At 42.3% G+C, this 19,615-nt stretch overlaps 1 protein-coding gene across 2 annotated transcripts; it reads right to left on the bottom strand.

Annotated features, from left to right (window-relative positions):
- Positions 1-117: 117 nt before the first annotated feature.
- On the bottom strand, positions 118-18,700 carry SLC18B1 (solute carrier family 18 member B1). Of its 2 annotated transcripts, none has more exons than XM_086632071.1 (14): positions 18,655-18,700; positions 17,999-18,138; positions 16,823-16,918; positions 14,558-14,631; positions 13,628-13,775; positions 10,576-10,732; positions 8,708-8,844; positions 6,878-6,979; positions 5,814-5,905; positions 4,607-4,702; positions 3,765-3,839; positions 1,858-1,951; positions 1,712-1,758; positions 118-269 (listed from the first exon to the last, which is right to left on the bottom strand). In XM_086632071.1, the coding sequence occupies exons 1-14, from the start codon at positions 18,698-18,700 to the stop codon at positions 197-199; spliced, it is 1,377 nt and encodes a 458-aa protein (XP_086488197.1). In that variant the 3' UTR covers positions 118-196. The 2 variants fall into 2 exon arrangements, with proteins under 2 accessions (XP_086488197.1, XP_086488198.1); XM_086632072.1 differs by having other exon boundaries at positions 118-263.
- Between the last annotated feature and the right edge of the window lie 915 nt (positions 18,701-19,615).

Here is a 19,615-nt window from a genome sequence, read left to right as displayed (position 1 = left end):
ATAAGAGAACTTCCAAAACAAAGGCAGTCAGTGTTTAGTGTTTCAAAACAGTAATGCAGCTACAACTGAACGACAACTGGTTGTTGACTAAGGGATCATGTATCCCAGCTCCAGAATAACAAAACACTGTTACGTCCACTCATCTCAACACCAGGTTAAACCACAATAGTAAACGGAGAATTGAAAGTATGTCTGGCTATGTTTCACTGCCCATCAGATGAGTTCTTTCTTCATTACTACCAGGAGGATTTGGCAGGCTGGAACTGGAACTGTTTGCACAAGGAAAAGAACAGGAGGGAAGAAACAGGTTTAACATTCTCTAGATACTTCAATGCAATACCAAATAGTATAGCAAAAAAGCCACACATTACATGGATCACTGGGTTTGGTTCCACACTATTGCACAGAACCACGCACTATTGCTTTCACATCTATCACTTCACAGAATGGTTTAGTTTGGAAGGGACCTTTAAAGGTCATCTAGTCCAAATCCCCTGCAATAGGCAGGGACATCTTCAGGTGTATCAGGTTGCTCAGAGCCCCACCCAACCTGACCTTGAATTTTTCCAGTGATGGGGCATCTACTATCTCTCTGGGCAACCTGTTCCAGTGTTTCACCATCTTCATCATAAAAAATTCCTTCCTCATACCTAGTCTGAATCTATTCTCTTTTAGTTTAAAATCATTACCCCTTGTCCTACTGCAACAAGCTCTGCTAAAAAGTTTGTCCTCATCTTTCTTAAAAGTCTCCTTTAAGTACTGATAGGCTGCAATAAGGTCTCCCTAGAGCTTTCTCCAGGATAACAGCCCCAACTCTCCTATGACGAAATAAGTGCTCCAGCCCTCAGATCATTTTCATGGTTGTCCTCTGGACCTGCTCCAATAGCTCCATGTCCTTCTTATGTTGGGGGCCCCAGAGCTGAACACAGGTGGGGTCTCCTGAGAGCAGAGTAGAGGGGCAGAATCACCTCCCTGGACCGGCCGGCGACGCCTCTTTTGATGCAGCCCAAGATACGGTTGGCTTTCTGGGCTGCAAGCACATATTGCTGGCTCATGTTCAGCTTTTCATCCACCAGTACCCCCAATTCCTTCTCTGCAGGGCTGCTCTCAACCTCTTCATCCCCCAGCCTATATTGACACCAGGGTTACACCGACCCAGGTGCAGGACTTGATGAGGTTCACATGGGCCCACTTCTCAAGCTTGTCTCAGTCCCTCTGAATGGCATCCCATCCCTCAGGCATGTCAACCACACCAGTCAGCCTGGTGTCACTTGCAAATTTGCTGAGGGTACACTTGATCCCACTGTCTATGCCATTAGTAAAGGTATTAAACAGTACTGGTCCCAGTACAGACCCCTGAGGGACACCACTCATCACTGATCTCCATCTAGACATCAATTTGTTGACCACTACTATCTGGATGTGACCATCCAGTCAATTCCAGGTCACAGACACCCTGCCGGAGGAACCATTGGTAGAGTTTCCTTGTTAATGCTGCAGTCCAGTTGCTTGCATAGAACAGGCATTGCCTGGTTTAGGTCTCTGTTTAGGTCAGTAGGGATTCAGGAAAGTATACAAAATCTTTAAGCAATATTTTTACTGCTCATCTTGTCATTTATTATCAAGTAGTGAGGAAAAAGTGGAAGCACAGCTTTCAAAGGTTTGCTTTATATGGCTGCAGGTAAAATACAGAATAGATATCTCAGCATACCTTCTCCTTGTTGCCTCAGTGATATAGAATATTCCAGTTGCAAGACCCTTTGAGGAAACAGTCAGTTATGATTTTAATAATAATAATCGTATGCAACATTCATAATTGCAACAGATATAAAAAGCAAAAAATATCAAATTACTTACACTTAACAGCGTCCATCCTCCTTGGATAGCTGCAGCCCATTCAAAACCCAGCTTTTCATTTAGAAATCCTCCTAGAGTGGGACCTGCAAATGCCCTGCAATAAACCAAAAAACGAGGTATTGGCATCCCAAACAAGAAAGGTAACATCTCAGAAAACTTTTTTGTTGCGTTTTGTGGCCTTCCTCCATTTATTCTTTCTCCTTTGTCAACAAAGAGATTGTCTTCCACACACCAAGCTTTCCTATAACCCACAATAAGTATTAATTCTTTGTTTGCCATGGCCCCAATAATCTGTCTAGTTACCTCCTCAGCTGGAAACAGGATCCACATCAGAAAGCCGAATGCACTCTTTTCTGTATCTGGAATGGCTTAGAGGCCCCACTGAGGACCACGTTCTAAGAAGGCATCTACACAGATCACTTCTACCGTAACAGAAATTGAAACTCTCATCCTTCAAAACGTAAACCTTCCAAACTTCATGATAGAAGACTGATGGATGTAGGCAGGTGAGGAGGCACATTTTGACAGATGCAGTCATGGCAGGTTGAGCTGTATGTAACTGCCTTGCATTTTCATGCCTGTCTAAGAATGGTATGAAAGGTTATGATGCAGCTGCTGTCCCTTTATGAAAGGTCTTACATGATATGGTCTTTTGCTACAGAAAGGGACAAATGTGTAAAACTAGAGATTTCCTGGAAGCAAGTCACATAACAAAACCATGTTTGGTAACAGCATAAAGCTGGAGTTTGGTAACTTTATACTACCTTTATCTGTACTGAACCCTACGTCAAATAAACAGGACAGCTAGAACTCCAGCTAGCTTGGATAAAATGGTGCAAATTTGTACTACCAAAACCCCACCTACAGGTCTACAGAAGACTACAAGGACAGATAAAAAAAGTCCTGGACGTGGCAGTCAACAGGGGAACTCTGTCACCTCCCATTGAATGACAGCTCTGATGGGTCACGCAGCCAGTAGCACCTTTCACTCATATTTGTGACAACCACTGGCTAATAAACACAGACATGCTCTGCTAAGCTATGCAAACACAGACCTTAGATAATGGCTGTGGCTGAAAGAGAAAAGAAGATTCTACTCTAAGCTATCTCAGACAAAAGGAGGAAATGTGAAAAATGAGAAAGGAAGAACAGAATTAGTCAGGAGCAGATACTTTCTAGCTTGCTCCATGTGGACGGACTTTAGTTTTGTAAAAAATGAGTGTTAACTGCTCTCTGTATTAAGCATTAAATAACTCAGTGACAACAAAAATGACCATATTGAAGCACAAGCTAACACAGAATCATAGAATCATAGAATGGTTAGGGTTGGAAGGGACCTTAAAGATCATCTAGTTCCAACCCCCCTGCCATGGGCAGAGAAATCCTCCACTACACCAGGTTACCCAAAGCCTCATCCAACCTGGCCTTGAACACTGCCAGGGATGGGGCAGCCACAACTTCTCTGGGCAACCTGTTCCAGTACCTCACCACCCTCAATGTAAAAAATTTCTTCCTTATATCTAATTGAAATCTCCCCTCTTTCAGTTTAAATCCATTGCCCCTTGTCCTATCACTACACACCCTTGTAAAAAGTTCCTCTCCAGCTTTCCTGTAGGCCCCCTTTAGGTACTGGAAAGCTGCTATAAGATCACCCTGGAGCCTTCTCTTCTCCAGGCTGAACAGCCCCAACTCTCTCAGCCTAACATCCACTTAATCACTGCAGCTTTTTGATATGCAGCGCAATACATTCCAAGGAAGACAAGTTCAGAGTACATTCCCTTTGTTGTGCAAAAAGCTTTAGTTTACTTTATTTAAGACTTCTGGTTGTCATGCAGCAGGCTTTCCTGTGGTAATAGTGTAGAACAACTGAACGCTCACAGCTTACAAAAAGGTGACCATATACCTACCCAAGGGACCACACAGCATTGAAGAGCCCAGACACCAGTCCCAGCAGACTCAGACCTTCTTCAAATCCATTCTCACTGCAGAAAGACAGACCAGTTATAATACTACAACATACTGTTGTGTCTCAGTCTATAACCTTCCCTTATAATGAAATTTTTTCCCCTCCTTTTAATTTACACACAACGTAAATTATTAACAAGCAAAAGCGTACAGTGGAATCATATCCGAATCTGGAATCCTCTGGAAGATTGCAGCGCTACTTCTCATCTCTGGTGTCTTCCAAGTGAGATTCCTAGCATCACACCATTGCTTATTCCCTGTGTTTCACATGGCAAGTGTAAAACAGTGACAGGTCACTTTTAAGAAAGACCTTGTTCCAAGAGAAACATACTAATAAGAGTAAATAAAGATCCTTCTAGGTCATTACCACCAAGCCACATCACAGATCTTGTACTTGGAGCAAGTATAACGTAGGTGAAGCTGTTAAAGCCAATGCAGTCTGAAAATTCAGTGAAAACTGCTTGCTATTAATTGTCCTCAGAAGCTGAAATAAATCCTCTGTATGTGAAACCACAGGCTGCCCCACGCTATGAGACCCAAAGTCTGATGGACATCAGTGTGTTCACAGTACTGAGGTACACATTTACATGGAGCATAACTGGGGTCCTCAGTCAGAAAAACTAAGACAGAAGAGTAGTGGAAGCATTTAAGTGTTACTCACTGCCTTTGTCTCAAAAAGGGGGAAAAAGCCACATCAAAACCTCACTTCATATTAATCCCTGAAAATTAGTTGCAGTTTCCTACCATCAGCATCATGAAAGATGTGTTGGACTGAGTTACTTACTATGCACAGTGCAGTATCTCTGGAAACAGTGGGATAGCACTCATGCCAAGGGAAAAGCCAATCAAAACCAGCACTAGCACAAACATCCACAGCTGACTGAAAAAGAGGCATTTAAAAGAAGTTAGCTACTGAAGACTCTTTTCAAGTAAGGACCCCATTTGACTGAAGGCTGTTACATCAGCTTTCCATGACTGACCAGAAAACCAGGTTTCTTGAAAACAAGAAGAACTCTACTTTAATAGAACACTAAGACTTGAAAAGACAGTTCTATGCTTAAAAAAAGACTTCGTAAAATAATCTGAAAATTCTGTGCTCAAGTTAAATATTTCCTTATCAAATGCAGTTCATTCTAAGAGGAGCACATGGAGAAGAGGTAGAGAGATGAGCTTAACTCAGCAATACATATGTCCAAGCTCCAGACTTGGTTTGTTGCAAAAGTGAAGGATTTGTCACTAAAATTTTGTAGCCTAATATATTATACTCAAACAGACTTAGCTAAAGAAAAGAATGTTGAAGATTTTACTCATTTCTTTTTCTCACCGGCTCAAACGTATGATCTGACTAGTTTCAAACGTATGATGATCTTTAAAAATTAGAAGTCTAGGAGGAAGGAGTTGACTAATTCTGTATGTTAACAAGATTATCATCATCCTTAACAGAGTATATAAAGCCAGGACAAAAGGACTGTATAGCTGTTTTGCAAATGTAGCAGAGTTTTTCATTGTGAATTAACTTCAGTGACGTGGCAATGCAGTGTTCAGGTGCAACAGACATTATTTTTACTTAGCTAGCTGAAACCAAAGCTATAATCTGGCATTTTCCTCAGTAAGCCATATATAGAGAGGAGAAAAATCAATACTGCTGCACAGGCATTTGAATAAAAACCATACTTAAGAAACACTGATGAAATAAAGAAAACTGAAAAATAAGACAGAAAGAGAACTTGGTTTTGCTGCACTGAAAATGTCACAGAATTGGGAGGGAAGGAAAATAAAAAGCAGTATTCATTTTATGAAGCTGTAAAATCTCCATTTTCAGATGCTTCCACTGCTTTACATTCTAACATCTTCTGTTAGAAGTTAAGAAAACCCTGTTTCATGGTCAGAGGTGCTAGTTATAGACCTGTGGACATACACGACTGTGGTCACAATAGCTATCACAAAAACATCACGTAAGGGGACAGGTTCACGAAGAGGCAGTTCTGTACCTTTCAATGTGCAGTACAGGAGCAGGTCCTAACATGAAAAAGCACAGTGCTGTCATCAAGCCTCCGGATACCAGCAGCCACTTCCTGAGGTACTGTGAAAGAAAACAAAGTATGTAATTTCACAGTATGAATTTGTAATGAAACTATTTTGTATTTCCTAATACCCCTCTTCTAAATCTTCCTCTCTGAAGAAGTACTGCTCCTGTAGAGACCATCATTACACACAAACTAGGAGTTCACAATTTCTCCCTCAGTTCTGAACACCATCAAGAAACACTGAATTAATTTTTCCTCACCATCAATGCAATCACTGGCAGCAGCTGCTTAACACAGAGATTGCTCCAGGATACTGAGTAACAGTGCTTCTCTGTTAGCAAAGTATTTCTGGTCTTACTCTTCCTCAGCATAAGGAATACCATACAGAATTGCATGTAATTCTCATGTACAAAGGTCATTATTAGTTCGTGTTGGGAAAAAAACAGTGTCAGGAAACTGGCACTGTCCTTCACACACAGCATGCAAAGTGTAGGTTTCCTTGATCAATCAGCAGTGGCTGTCACCCAGGCAGTTTTAAATACACCAATGTCAAAGTCCTTTTCCATGGGGCAGTTAAGAGCTAGAGAACCATAGTCAATTGGTGTGCTGACCTAATTTGGATATTACGCTTTTTAAGAGATAAAGTCAATACAGCTAACCAGAACATTCTTATTCCTCTTCTCAAAAGTTGATAAAATTAGATGTGGTCCAAAGCATGGATAACTGGGACATGTTTTCCCGTTTTCCATTCCATATTGGCTGGAAATAGATTGTGCATAGTCCACCAAAAAAGCTTAACACATTTCAACCGCAGGACACTCGTCTGACATCCTTTACTATTCTGGACATTACCTGGACCCTGCCAAAAAAAAAAGGTCTTCAAGTGGGAGGTATCCGGTGCATGTGCAAGGTCCTGAAAGACAAATCCCTTTACAGGACCAGGCGTAGATCCATCGTTTCAATATGGGAAGTCCTCCAGTCTCAGCTAAACGCACAGAGCGCTTTACAAACAGCAGGGTAGTACTCACCGGCAGTTTGTCACTTAGGAGTCCAAGGAGGGGAGAAGACAGAGAATACGAGAGTGCCAAACCAAGGAATACCAAGCCCACATAACCAGCTGGGAGATCGAACTATGGAAAGGAAGACAAATAAAAACAAACACCAAAACATCAAACCATACATACTACATTCATCAAAGGACGATCCAAGAATTGTATTTTAGGTAAAAATACTGAAATGCATGATTTTAAGTATTTTACTGATACCATACAGAAGTTTTTCAAGTATTTGAAGTCATCAGCAGAGCTCCAGTTTCCTTCCACTTCCATTTCTAAGCATGGAGTGAAAACACCTGACACAACTGTACTCAGATAAAGCCAAAATAATCTCAGGAGGAAACCCTATGCTATGTCTTTACATCAGCACACTGGATTCTAACCTTAGTGTCTGGCACATTTGAAACAGGCACTCCAGACACTGAAATTTGGATGGATTTAGTCTTTACCTTTCCAATCTTCAGTTTTATTTCCACTTAGGAAAGCACAAATACTGTGGTCATTCACTGCTAATCAGTGCATCTTAAAAGTAAGTAGTCTTATAAAACACAGCACTGGTTTTTCAGTCAAAGGAGGATTTTTACGAGAATGAGTAAGAGGCTTTTTGCAAACACCCTGAGGTCTACATATTCATAATGCATAGTCACATTTCTCTATTGAAACAAAATGTGTAATGAACCAAAAGCACACTAGTCTCTCAAATGAGTGTTTAACTACCAGTTAGAAGGTATTCCAAGATGTTTCATGTGGTGTGGACTAAATAAATATTCACTATTTCCTTGCCATATGCAAGCACGTGATAATAACTCTAATTTAGTGGTTAGAACACTTGCCAAGAAGGCTACAGTCCTTTCACAGCAAGCATCTGTTAGCAGAGAGAAGAAACGTTGCACTAACGTGCAATATTCTACAGTTGAATTACAGATGCCTCTTGGGTGGTGAAAGACGTACATTTACATCTCCACTGATGGAAGAGGTTAGCACCAAGTCTCCTCCACCCTGGATGAGTGCTCTAAGTACTGGACTAGACAGACAAAAAGTAGGGGCCCAACAATCTGTGAAATGCTATTCCCTGGAAAAAACAATTAAGAAATAAACCACTCAAAAAGCACTGCTTAATTTCACACAGGAACAGAATCTTAAACTGTTTACTTCAAATTCTTTACCTTAAACACCATGTGGAAAATAAATACACAAAATTAAGTAGGAAACAAATGAATAAATATTAAATATTAAACAAATAAATAATAACTAAATTAATATGAATATGACTTATATTAATAAATAAAACAGCATTTGCCTTTTTAATGAGTGAGTGAAGAAGTCAGCCAGCAGGCTGCATAGTTGCAATCAGTTTAATTTTGGCAGTGCTTTAAGAGAAGGCAGAGCTGTGACATCACGTACCCGAAAACAAGTGTCCACCTTAAGAGATACAATGCTGTTAGTGACTGTTGCAGTTTTACAGAATTTGCTTTAAGAAAGGAGCAAAAAGCCCTTCGTTTACAAAACCAGCTGCTATGCCCTCTTCAGAGAAGGAACTCTGCAGTTGAAAGCCAATTAAGTGGAAAAAGCACATTTTTAAAGGCCTTACATTTCCTCTTTCTCAAAGTTACCAAAACCCAGCAGCAACAGATGGTGTAAATGGAAACTGTGATTTGTCAGTACTGTGGAAAAAAAGTTAATTGGAATCATATTATTAACAGTTAATTAAAGAAGTATAGTTGGATAAGGCTTATTTTTGTTTAGGATAATTAAACTACATTTATAACCAGTTGTTTTTCCCTACATGTTAACAGGACTTACTTTCTTTAAGACAAATAGAGACATTGTGGGATCCAAAAAGCCCAGGCATGCACTTAGAGAAAATATAGTAAGACAGAGTAGTAAGACTTTCGGCAGCAGAATGAGCTTCCAAAAGGAGTCCTTGCCAGGGATCGAATCTGTTTCAAGAAAAAAAGGGAGGCGGGGGAAATTGCATTATTTTCAGCAACATAAGCTCATGATTGATCCTCTTGCTGTAGAAAATAAATCAGTATTTCCCTTTTTCTAGTCCTATTACTCGTTATCTAACAAATGAAAGTCAATGGTAGGCTACTATGCGCTATAGTATTTTTTTATTAAAAAATCCAAATTTGATAGGTGAATAAAAAGAAGAAAAGTACACAATTTGGATTCCAACATTGCAAATCTCCAACTCTAAAAGAGCAAAAACATGTACTCCACTAGCCCTTATACAATGAAAATCTCATGGCTATGTCTCAAAAAATCACACACACATGCATGGACCAATCAGGGAAATTCATATCCAATCAGGGAAACATCCTTTGAAAGTAAAATAAAAAGACTGATATTTATCAGTTGAGATCTATCTGAATTTTTAAGCAACCAGTAATTTAAACTGAAAGAGGGTAGATTTCCATTAGATCTAAGGAAGAAATTCTTCACTCTGAGGGCAGTAAGGCATTGGAACAGGTTGCCCAGAGAAGTTGTGGATATCCCATCCCTGGAAGCGTTCAAGGTCAGGTTGGATGGGGCTTTGAGCAACCTGATCTAGTGGAAAGTGTCCCTACTCATAGCAGGGGGGTTGGAACTAGAGGATCTTTAAGGTCCCTTCCAACCCAAACCATTCTATGATTCAGGTCTCTTACATTTTCAATTTGTACTCCAGGCAGGAAGCTTCTTCACATATCATGGCTAGATGTCACTTCTAAGGCAGGCTCCCTTCCCGATGCTGTTGGTGCTTTAGTAGTTGAACGTGGTGTCAAACTACACATAGATCTAAAAGTTCATTCATTAGCATCTACCAGCTCAGAGCCAACATTTGTTTAATGTAGTTTCAAATTGGCCAGTAATATCATGACTCCATACAATTTCAAAGTGTGGGGAGGTAGGGGGGGGAAGCCAGCAGTAGCAGCAGATGGTTAACCACTGTAAGTTTCTTATAAAAGCCAATATATATGCAGTTATTCTCCAAGGTTTTCATATTTAAGAGGAAAAAATATTTTTAAAAATATATTTTAAAGTTACTAGTTTTTATTCTAGAAAAGACTAACGGAACCACAATGTTGCAATTGTGATCTTGTGTGAAAACTTATCTTTAAGGTAACACACTCTCCAAGCAGGACCATCTAAAATTTTATCAAATTTATATGACCTCCAGCACTTCAGTTAAACCCCTCATTTAATAACTTTAACGTTCTTTTATGTTAATCAGATCCTGCATCATTCAGTACAAATAAACCCTTTCTGTTTTCCCTGTAATTGTTTTTCCCCTGTTACCCCTCAAACATGTCAAGTTCTCTTGTTTTAGGCAAAACCTATCTTCAGCTTTTCAACTAGCTGCAATGACAAGCTGATACAAAGAAAACACAATTGATTCTTTACAAGCCCTGAAGAGACAAAAGAAAGCAAAAATTTGTCTCAGTTCACTTCCACACAGAGTTCTTAGTGTTTCCAGAGATGGGCATGAGGCATTGGATTCATTCCAGGCCATCTGCACGCATTAATTTTAGTTCACGTTAAAACACGGGCCTGATCAAGACCACAAGTTAATTCAGCTGGAGCTCTGCCCTCTAAGTTGTACCAGACCTCAGAAACTGGTGTTTTTCCTAAAAGAGTTATATGCACAAGAAATTAAGGTGAGTGAAAGAGACAAGAAGAAGGGTGCTTACCATATTTTGGTAAAATGTACATATTCACAGGCACCAAGACCAGCACTATGCATCCCAGTGTAATGAAAGGGACCTCGTAACCAAACGATTGATACAAAAAGCCACCTAAAGGCGGGCCCAGCACCAGTCCGAGTCCTGTGAAAATCTCAAGGCTGCCCTAAAGGATGAAAAAGAAAGCAAGCAAAAAAAGGAATGCTGAGAAACTCTAGTGTAACAATAAATGCAATCCACTTCCCTGAGGAGCAGCACAACATAGTCAGGCTAGTGAAAAGAAGGCAGCACAGCATCACTAAGGGGATAACAGCTAGCAGAGACCCTCGCAAAATGGGATAGCAAAAGGAATTTCACAGCTGTCCTCGTGACAGCAATCGCTTCTTTTGCTTCACTATGGGGGAACCACCTGTACTGCAGTGTCAGCCACTTTGCTGTCACCTAACACATCCCAGTCCTGAGGCAAGACAAATGCTCTACTGATGGGAAGCACGTGTAGGATCACTGGGGCTGAAGCGATCATCTCTCCCACCTTCACTTACACTCTAGCCCGAGGGGGAGGACACAAACAAGCCTACTGGATGGGTCATTGTCTCGAGATGAGGTACATGTGCCAAGTTAAACCTTTCTCTCCAGCTGTTTGGATCCACTGACTAGGGGCAGGAAATAACAGTGTAATTGCGATGGGGATCACTCAGGTTATTTTGTCTGTAATTTAATAATCGGGCATTTTTATAAGAGACTAATTTTCAAAAGGACAATAACACAGTTACACTTAAATCTTGTGTTACAACACCACAGTCACCACTGTCAACATCTGCCTCAACACTTGACTAATCAGTGCTTAGACCACCCCCTTTTAATAAGTAACAGCTGGTGATAATAATTGCTTACAGTTAAAGTTTTGCTAATTTCTGGGATCCAGAAAGACAACATAGAGATTCATCCTCATCTTTAATTCTACTGATTTAAGCCAAATGGCCTGAGATCAGGCACGGTCAGCAACAGCCAAGTTCTTTGCCCTAGGTCAGCCTAAGGTCCCAGCCTTTTCCTTTCCTAGGAAAGAAAATAACTAAGAACAGCATATGACTCACAAGGCCTCAAAATAGTTCTAGATCGATTTGAGACATTTTGGTAAACTTCAACGCATGGAATGCCCATGACTTAACATAACTGCATCCAAATAATGCTTTTACTTATGTTGCTCACCAACCATAAAAAATATTTATGATTGGTGAGACTTCAGTTCAAGTCAGACTGTACCTCGTTTAGCCCTTCTAAGTTAATGAATTATTGGGGAGCGGGGGGCGGAGCTGAGGCATTGCATTATTACAGATCAGGGGAGAATAAGGTAAACCTGATATTGTAAGAAAAGTGATACTGCTTATGTTCTGAAGTTCGTACCTCCTCCAACAGAGGGATCTTGTTGACAGATGCTGAACTTCCCACATCTACAACTCTGACATGCCGACACTTAGTAATTTCCCCACACATTCTCTAGGGTACCCAATAGGTAAAAGGTGGGTTGAAAACTGGTAACAAAAGGATAAAGAGAGGAAAAGTGCTTTTCAGTATCTAGCACTATCAAGAAGGGCAACAGAAAGCAAGGCTAAAAATCCCTCATCCATTCCTACAGGCTTTATGATTTTACCATAGGATGCACCTTGCTTCAACTAATCAGTTCCTCCTCCTGCCTCTGCCACCCCCACAAGCAGAGCTCACAGTAAGGAGAAATCTCCATGATGTCCCCGGTGGTACTTTAGGACAGTAAGTCTACATGAGTGAATTTGAAAAGCTTTTTTTCTCATGCAGAACAAGATATTAGAGTACATAATACCGCAAACAGACCAGTATTTAAAAGTGATCTGCCTTCTGTCAGCACCCTTTCTTGAGTTTAAACTAAGGTAGCTACCAAGCCACTGCTGTGTAGGGTTTCTGACTGTGGTCTTCAGTGGACCTTCATCACCACATACCATTTTCAGCTACCTATCATGTTTATTGTGTTGCCACCACAGAAGTTTCATGCATTTTTAAGTTCGATTATAAGACAGATAACTAAGTCTCTTTAAGTCAAGGTTACTTTATTTACCTATTTAAATTATATTTTAAAATTTGAAAACAAGAAAACTTAACCTTACTGACTGAGTAAATCCTGAACATGATTACAATATATAAGCTGCTTTCCAAAGAAATTCCTAGCTCTTCACTGCTGATAAAATCTAGTAGCTTTCTGATAGTTAGGAGGTCATATTTTTATAGACATTTATTTATAGAAGTAACTATACAGCTTAACAACAATATCAATAAAAGCATCAACTTTTCCAATTTTATTAAATGTTCTGAAGGATGTTCTTAACATTTGTTCGCCCATTAAAATTTAACAGTTATTTCTGTGAGTCTATATTTGAATTGAAACCAGAATTTATTGAATAAGAGAAAGAAAAAGCAGCATTTTACAAATGCTACAAAAGATAAAAAACTTGTTTTTCCTAACACCATAAAACTCAACTAAATATGGGTAATATCTCTAGTTGAAATGAATCACTGATGACCAGAAATAGTGCCCTCCAGATTTCAAGAAGTTCTAGCTCTCCTCGTCTCATATCCCACTTTTATCAATGTATTAGAAAAATTAAACCAAAATTATTTTCAGTTTTGCATCTTTCAGTAATTTAAATCAACACTATTGGAATGAATTAATCAAGTTTCTTGAATCAATCCACATGGATTCTTACCATCCATGTAGGAGTCGTCACTAAAAGCTGCATTAGTATTTTAATGATCTGATTTCAACTTAAGAGGTAGCTACTGCCATCAATGCTCAGCTGTCCTCAAAACATAAGCAACTAATACATACCACTTAATTTACATCTCACTGAAGTTATGCTAAGGTCTAAACTTGTTCTAGGATTGTGATTCTAGACTACAAACAAACATTATGTGACAATTTCAAATATGCCTGCACATAAGACAGCAGATTTTCTCCTCCTGGTTTTAGGCTGCCTACTGGCAATTTACCATCCTGTGGGTACTCAGCTCTAATGATGTTTTTTGCACTTACCAGGACAGTAGCTATATTATTGGGAAATGCCTTTGCAAGGATTGAAAATGATGCTGTCATTGCTGCTGCAAAACCTACTGCATCCGTTGCTCTTACTAAAAAGCACAAACTGATAAACATTGGTCCACTTGGCACCCTGTCCAGCATTCTGAAAAAAAAAAAACAAACCAGTAAACGGAGATCTCTCAGGATGCAACAAGTCATCTACTAAAGGCCCTGGAGCATCACTTCTTACTCATTAAATGACATAGTTACAAGATACTCAATGCTTTCTTTTGCCACAACTTTTTGAATCACGTCGGTGAAGCCATTCAAACTCCACCAAACTATTTCTGGCAGCTTTCTCCTTTTACCCTTTCTTTGGTGGTGAAAAGAGCATGAAAAACGTACCCTGTGAAAAACTCCAAGGTCATCTTCTGCTGTATTTCATAGCTTTTCCAAGCAACTGCGCAAGGAGCCTGACGCAATGAGTTACAACTACCTGGTAAGAGCTTCCTTCATTGTTAATAAAACTTTTATTTTGCTAAAATGAGTGGCTTAGCCTCTCCCACTGCCAGGCAAAGCTTCTCATTTGCACTCAATGTTTTAAAGAAAAGAATAATTAAAACATTATTCATAAATAGTTCCCTCATTGCTGCACTTTGACAGACTTCTTGCTGTTCATCAATTATGGTAGTTATTTAAATATGTAGAACCTTCCTCCTTCACTTTCAAAGTACTAACCAGGCTTTGAAACCTACTAAAAGGGAGAAGCGTTCATTCTGCTTTACAAGGGATAGATAAAAAGTGAAGATGCAAGAAGTTAGGTGACCTAACCAACACCCAAAAGACGCCCAAGAGTTTCCGGTTTTGTTTAATGTCCATCTGTTCAAATGGATGAAAATGATTAGAAGACATATGCAACAAAACCAACAAACAAAAATTACTCACCCAAACAGGATGGTCACACATCCTGAAACAAACAGCCCTGCCACAAACATGAATTTTGCTCCAATGTGCGTAAGCTGCAAATTAAATACCAGGTTTACATGTTATTACTTCAAGCTTAGATCAAAAATCTCTCAAAGTAAGTTACTGTTAAGAAAACAAAACACAGGCACTTTATAGCAGATCTGGAGACACTTCTCCTGCCAGTGTGCCTGCCTTCATGCAATACTGAACCTAAAAATATTCTAAACGGTTAAGTGACTTAACCCAGTTTTCAGAACGGTAAGACAACGGTGCCATTAACCATTTCACAGCAGCATGCTGCAGCTTCCACAGAGCGGCAGGTTACAGCAGGATTCCTCACTATAAACAAACAGAAAGTGATACATTTCAGCTCTGGAGTCCCCAACACAAGAAGGACATGGAGCTGCTGGAACGGGTCCAAAGGAGGGCCACAAAGATGATCCGAGGGCTGGAGCACCTCTGCTATGAAGACAGGCTGAGACAGTTGGGACTGTTCAGCCTGGAGAAGAGAAGGCTCCGGGGTGATCTTATTGCAGCCTTCCAATACCTAAAGGGGGCCTACAGGAAAGCTGGAGAGGGACTTTTTACAAGGGTGTGTAGTGATAGGACAAGGGGCAATGGATTTAAACTGAAAGAGGGCAGATTTAGATTGGATATAAGGAAGAAATTTTTCACTCAGAGGGCGGCGAGGCACTGGAACAGGTTGCCCAGAGAAGTTGTGGATGCCCCATCCCTGGCAGTGTTCAAGGCCAGGCTGGATGAGGCTTTGGGCAACCTGGTGTAGTGGAGGGTTTCCCTGCCCATGGCAGGGGGGTTGAAATTAGATGATCTTTGAGGTCCCTTCCAACCCAAACCATTGTATGATTCTACGATTTCCCCTCCAGCATTGTCGGTGATGCCAAGTCAGCAATATCTGCCATGTATATAGCTCAGAAGAGTCAATGGAAGCTGATTTTAAAGCAAATTTACCGCAACCTTTAACAGCACAAAGCTTTGACGTAGGAAGCACGTTAGCTTCAGGCTTCCCCATTCATTACTAGGTAAAGGACCCCACCTTCCCTCATTTCAGACTCCATCACGAGGGTGAAGGACAACAAGAGGCATCCCGTAAAGCTAACTCAATCCTGTAACAAAGAACAACTGAGCTTCAAATTCCATGCTGTAACTTCCCCTAAGGAAAGCAGGTATTTCAGACTCTTTTCTTGTTCAGGCCTGGACAAAGTCCCTATGTTTCGGCCATATTAATAAAGCCTGTATTTTGCCAAATTTCACTGAAACCCTCAGGACTTCTGATTGCTGGACCACCCACCTCTATTAGTGCTCGTGTCACCTGTCTGCAGTGAGGATGGTGCACTCACTCTCTCTCTCCCCTGCAAAGTACTTGGTGAAGGCTGTGCCATAGTTGAATGCCATCACGGGCACTGAGACTGGACTTACCAATGGCACTTGTGTGACACCTTGATGAGCCACCTCACCACCAGAGAACAGAGAAAACCATTCACCATGGGGTCAGCAAAGAGACTGTTCAGTCAAAGAAAGAGAAGACCGTGAAACTGCAGCAGCCTCAACTTTAGGGTACGATCCTGAGCAGCCCTAGCCAAAAACGCACAGGCAGTGGTGCTCCATCATATAAACAAACTGGTTTAGAACTTATTTGTAATTTCTCCAGCATGAAAAAAGTCCTCAACTTGTGGGAAAACTGAAGTTGCATGAACTGGAGACATTTATCTTGTATTGCTGTATAATGAAGTGGAAGGGGAAACAGAGCTAAGCAGCAGAGAGTCATAAAAGGAGAGAACATTAAGAAAAAGACAACATACCAGAAAAGAAGAAGGGGTGCAGCTAACTAAAGAAAAACAAAACAAAAACACCTTAAGAACATTGCCAAAGGCAAACAGAACATATAAGTGCAGTAAATAAAATGGAGGGTGGGGGAAAGGAAGTAATAGAAAGGAGAATTGATAAGCAGATTATTCCAAAGCAAACAGAACAGTTAACCAGAGAAACAAAACAGCTACATGTCCACCACCCTATACTATCCTCAATAACTGCCAAAGAGTAATTTTTAAATTGTAGTGACAAGACAGATTAGATTCAGACTGACTGAGCAGGCTCCAGTTACTGCAGACACAAGCCTGCAGGTGTGCTACTGAAGAGACATCTCTCTTCTCAGCCTTAGAGAACTGCCTTCATGTACCAACCTGTGATATCACAGAAATAAGTTACAGCTTCAATTGTACTTACATAATTTCCCAAGATTAAAGCAGCCAAGAAATTGACCAAAGCAAAACATCCAAAAATCAGGCCAACAACAGTGTTACTGGCACCCTTTTTTTCTGCCTGCAAAAAAGATCACAACTATGTAAAGATGGAGGCAAATTCTTGAGGTGAATGACATTCATGCCTTGTACATTTAGTTTATTTTTTTTTTAAATTCTCTCTTAGCACAGTTAGAAAGCAAATTCCTTTCTCAAAGGCAGCAGGAACTCATAAGTGACAACACAGCACTTTAAAGACATGTTGCACTTAAGCTACATGTAATCAAGGAAAAAGCAACAGTCATTCCCCAATGAACAGAATCACTGCGCTGTTTGCTGAACGACTGAACAGGTGACCAGCCTTCATACAAGTGGCTTCAGATGGTGGGCAACAGAGCACAAAGCTTTGATCCCTCGTGGTAAGAGGGCAGTGAACAGAGACATCTGTTATCTTTACTGTATCACACCTCCCCATAACAAGCACCAGGCAAATTTTTGACTTACTCAACTGAAAAAATACATTTCCTCCAGTACAAGCAGTACACTGGGACATTGACAGCAAAAATAATCTTTATGTTTCTTTGTTAATACTTGGGAACAACTTGGTCATGAAAGAAATTAAATTCTGCTACAAAGGCACCTCGACCTTTTGTTTTTTCATCTTGTATTTAAGCATTACATTCACTCAACATAAGTGGCCATTATTTTTTTTCCCACCGGTTGCTAGGTCAGGAAGTTTAACACAGTGAATGATGGCCCAGCATGAGTTCACAGAGAGATAGCTATAAATAAGAATTCAGTGAGTGGCTAAGGCACTGAAATAGAAATCTCAGCTCTACTACCAAACTGCTACGGAACACTGGGCAAAAAACTATTCCACTTCTCGGAGTATCCATTTCAACTTCTCTCTCTTATTGTTTGCTTGCTGTCTCCTCTGCAGCCACAGGGAAGATGAAAATAGTCCATGGAGAGGATCCTGGTCATTGTAACATACACTCTAATCTATTTTACCCAGCATCAGGCTACCACTATGAATTCCCGCAACTGAAAAGCCTATCTCAGAGCTTACAGACAGCCATAAAGGTCCCAGGTGCTCAAGATCCTTTTAAAAAGTTTCGACATGTGAAAAACTGCCTAAAGAGCAGCTGGCCAAATTCTTTACCTCTGAGGGGAAAAAGGGTCCCAGGATTGAGAAGCATAGCATTGAACTGAAGTTTATAGAAGCTGTCGCAGCCACTGTAAAGAGCTGCTCTCTGGTAAGCCTTCTCGACTCCTCACCAAGTGCTTCTGGCACGCCATGTTCTTAAAATACAAAAGAAAAAGGGGGAAAAAAAAAGTATTATAAACTGATAGAGGGAATTACAATTTTCAAATCAGGTTTGAAAATTAAAATCGGCACAAAATTTCTCCCTCCCCGGCTCTGGGGAATCACCTCAAGGCGCACTACTCTCCCCCGGGCAGGTGAGCGGACTTCGCCGATAACGGCAGCACCTTCCCGGAGCGGTGCCCGCCCGCCACCGCCCCTCAGCCCGCCCCAAGAGCCCACGGGCCGTCGCAGGGGCCGCCCCGCCGCGCTCCCGGCGCACACCGGGGGCGGGAGCGCGCACCGCCCGGGGACAGCCCGGGACGCGGCGCTGCGGGACCCGACCTCGCCCCCACCCCGCTCCCTTTCCCAGCGCGGGCTCTGGCGCGGCGGAGCGGCCCTTCGGCACCGGTCTGGCCGCTGCGGGCAGAGCCTGCGGCGCGGCAGCTGCTCCCTAGTCCCGGTCGTGCCGCCGATCGCCGGCCGAGAAACGCGGGGCGCTCCCCGCCTCCCACCTGGGGCCCGCTCGCTGCCCGCGCCGTCCGCCGCCCGGCTGCCCATGGGGAAGGAGCGCCGCGCCCGCAATGGCCCGTGCGGGGCGACGCCGCCCCGTCCGGCAGCGGGCGGGCGGGCGGCACAGCCCGGGCCAACGCCAGCGGCCGCGGCCGCCGCCACTGAGCATGCTCGGCCTGCGGCAGGCGGCCGGCCGCGCCCCGTCGGGAGCCTCCCCTGGGCAGGGCCCTGCGCCCGCGGGGCGTGCCAGCCCGGGCGGCGGGAGTTGGGGCCGGGCGCTGGGCAGTGTGATGGTAGCTCGCTGGCTTGCAGGGAACGCTGCGCGTCTGGCTCCCGGGAACCGCTTGCGTGCTGGACCCGGTAAAACACGGAGCGTGGCTGATGCTCGAGGTACAGCGGCTCCGACAGGGCACAGGTGAAGGGAAGCGAGGCGGTAGCGGATGAAGGTTCTTCCCGAGAAGACGTGGGGACTTGCTGAACACAACTCTACCTCGCCTGGACATCAGAAAGATGTTTCCGGCAAGCAGAACAGTACACATTACAGAAAAGCCTCACAATGGAAGTGTAAATCCCAAGCGTATTACAACAGGAGGAGCTCAGTTTATGAACGTTACGTTATTGTGAGTGCTCAGGACCGTGGGGAGCTGGGGTCAGGGATCCAAGATGTACATCCCACGAAATTTGGATGGTGAAGGAGGGATCAGCTCCAGGGAGTCTGCCTTGGTACAGCTGACTAACCCGATTACATTTCCTGAAAGCTTACCCACTTTGACCCAGCTTCACTCTCCAGGACTCCTCGGGGGTGGCTGGCAGTTGCTGCAGGACTGCTGATTTTCCTTTAAGCACAAGCATCCACCCGTTCTAAAAAGAGCTGTAACGTCTCTGTCTTCGTACCAAAGGGAGATTCAGGAGGGCTTCATAGGACTGATGGACCAAGCAGGATCGATGGTTATCTACACAGCC

Source organism: Tauraco erythrolophus, chromosome 2, assembly GCF_009769465.1.
Source record: "Tauraco erythrolophus isolate bTauEry1 chromosome 2, bTauEry1.pri, whole genome shotgun sequence".
NCBI classification, from domain to species: domain Eukaryota; kingdom Metazoa; phylum Chordata; class Aves; order Musophagiformes; family Musophagidae; genus Tauraco; species Tauraco erythrolophus.
Note: the sequence above shows the minus strand (reverse complement) of the source record. Positions and strands in the feature narration are given on the sequence as shown.

Bases quoted from the DNA above. Each gene is read 5' to 3' on its own strand.
- SLC18B1 (XM_086632071.1), bottom strand. From the start codon at position 18,700: ATGGGCAGCCGGGCGGCGGACGGCGCGGGCAGCGAGCGGGCCCCAG. The intron at 18,139-18,654 runs GTGGGAGGCGGG...TTGTATTTTAAG, and splicing joins GGGCAGCGAGCGGGCCCCAG to AACATGGCGTGCCAGAAGCA. The intron at 10,733-13,627 runs GTAAGTGCAAAA...TTCATCCTTTAG, and splicing joins ATAATATAGCTACTGTCCTG to GGCAGCCTTGAGATTTTCAC.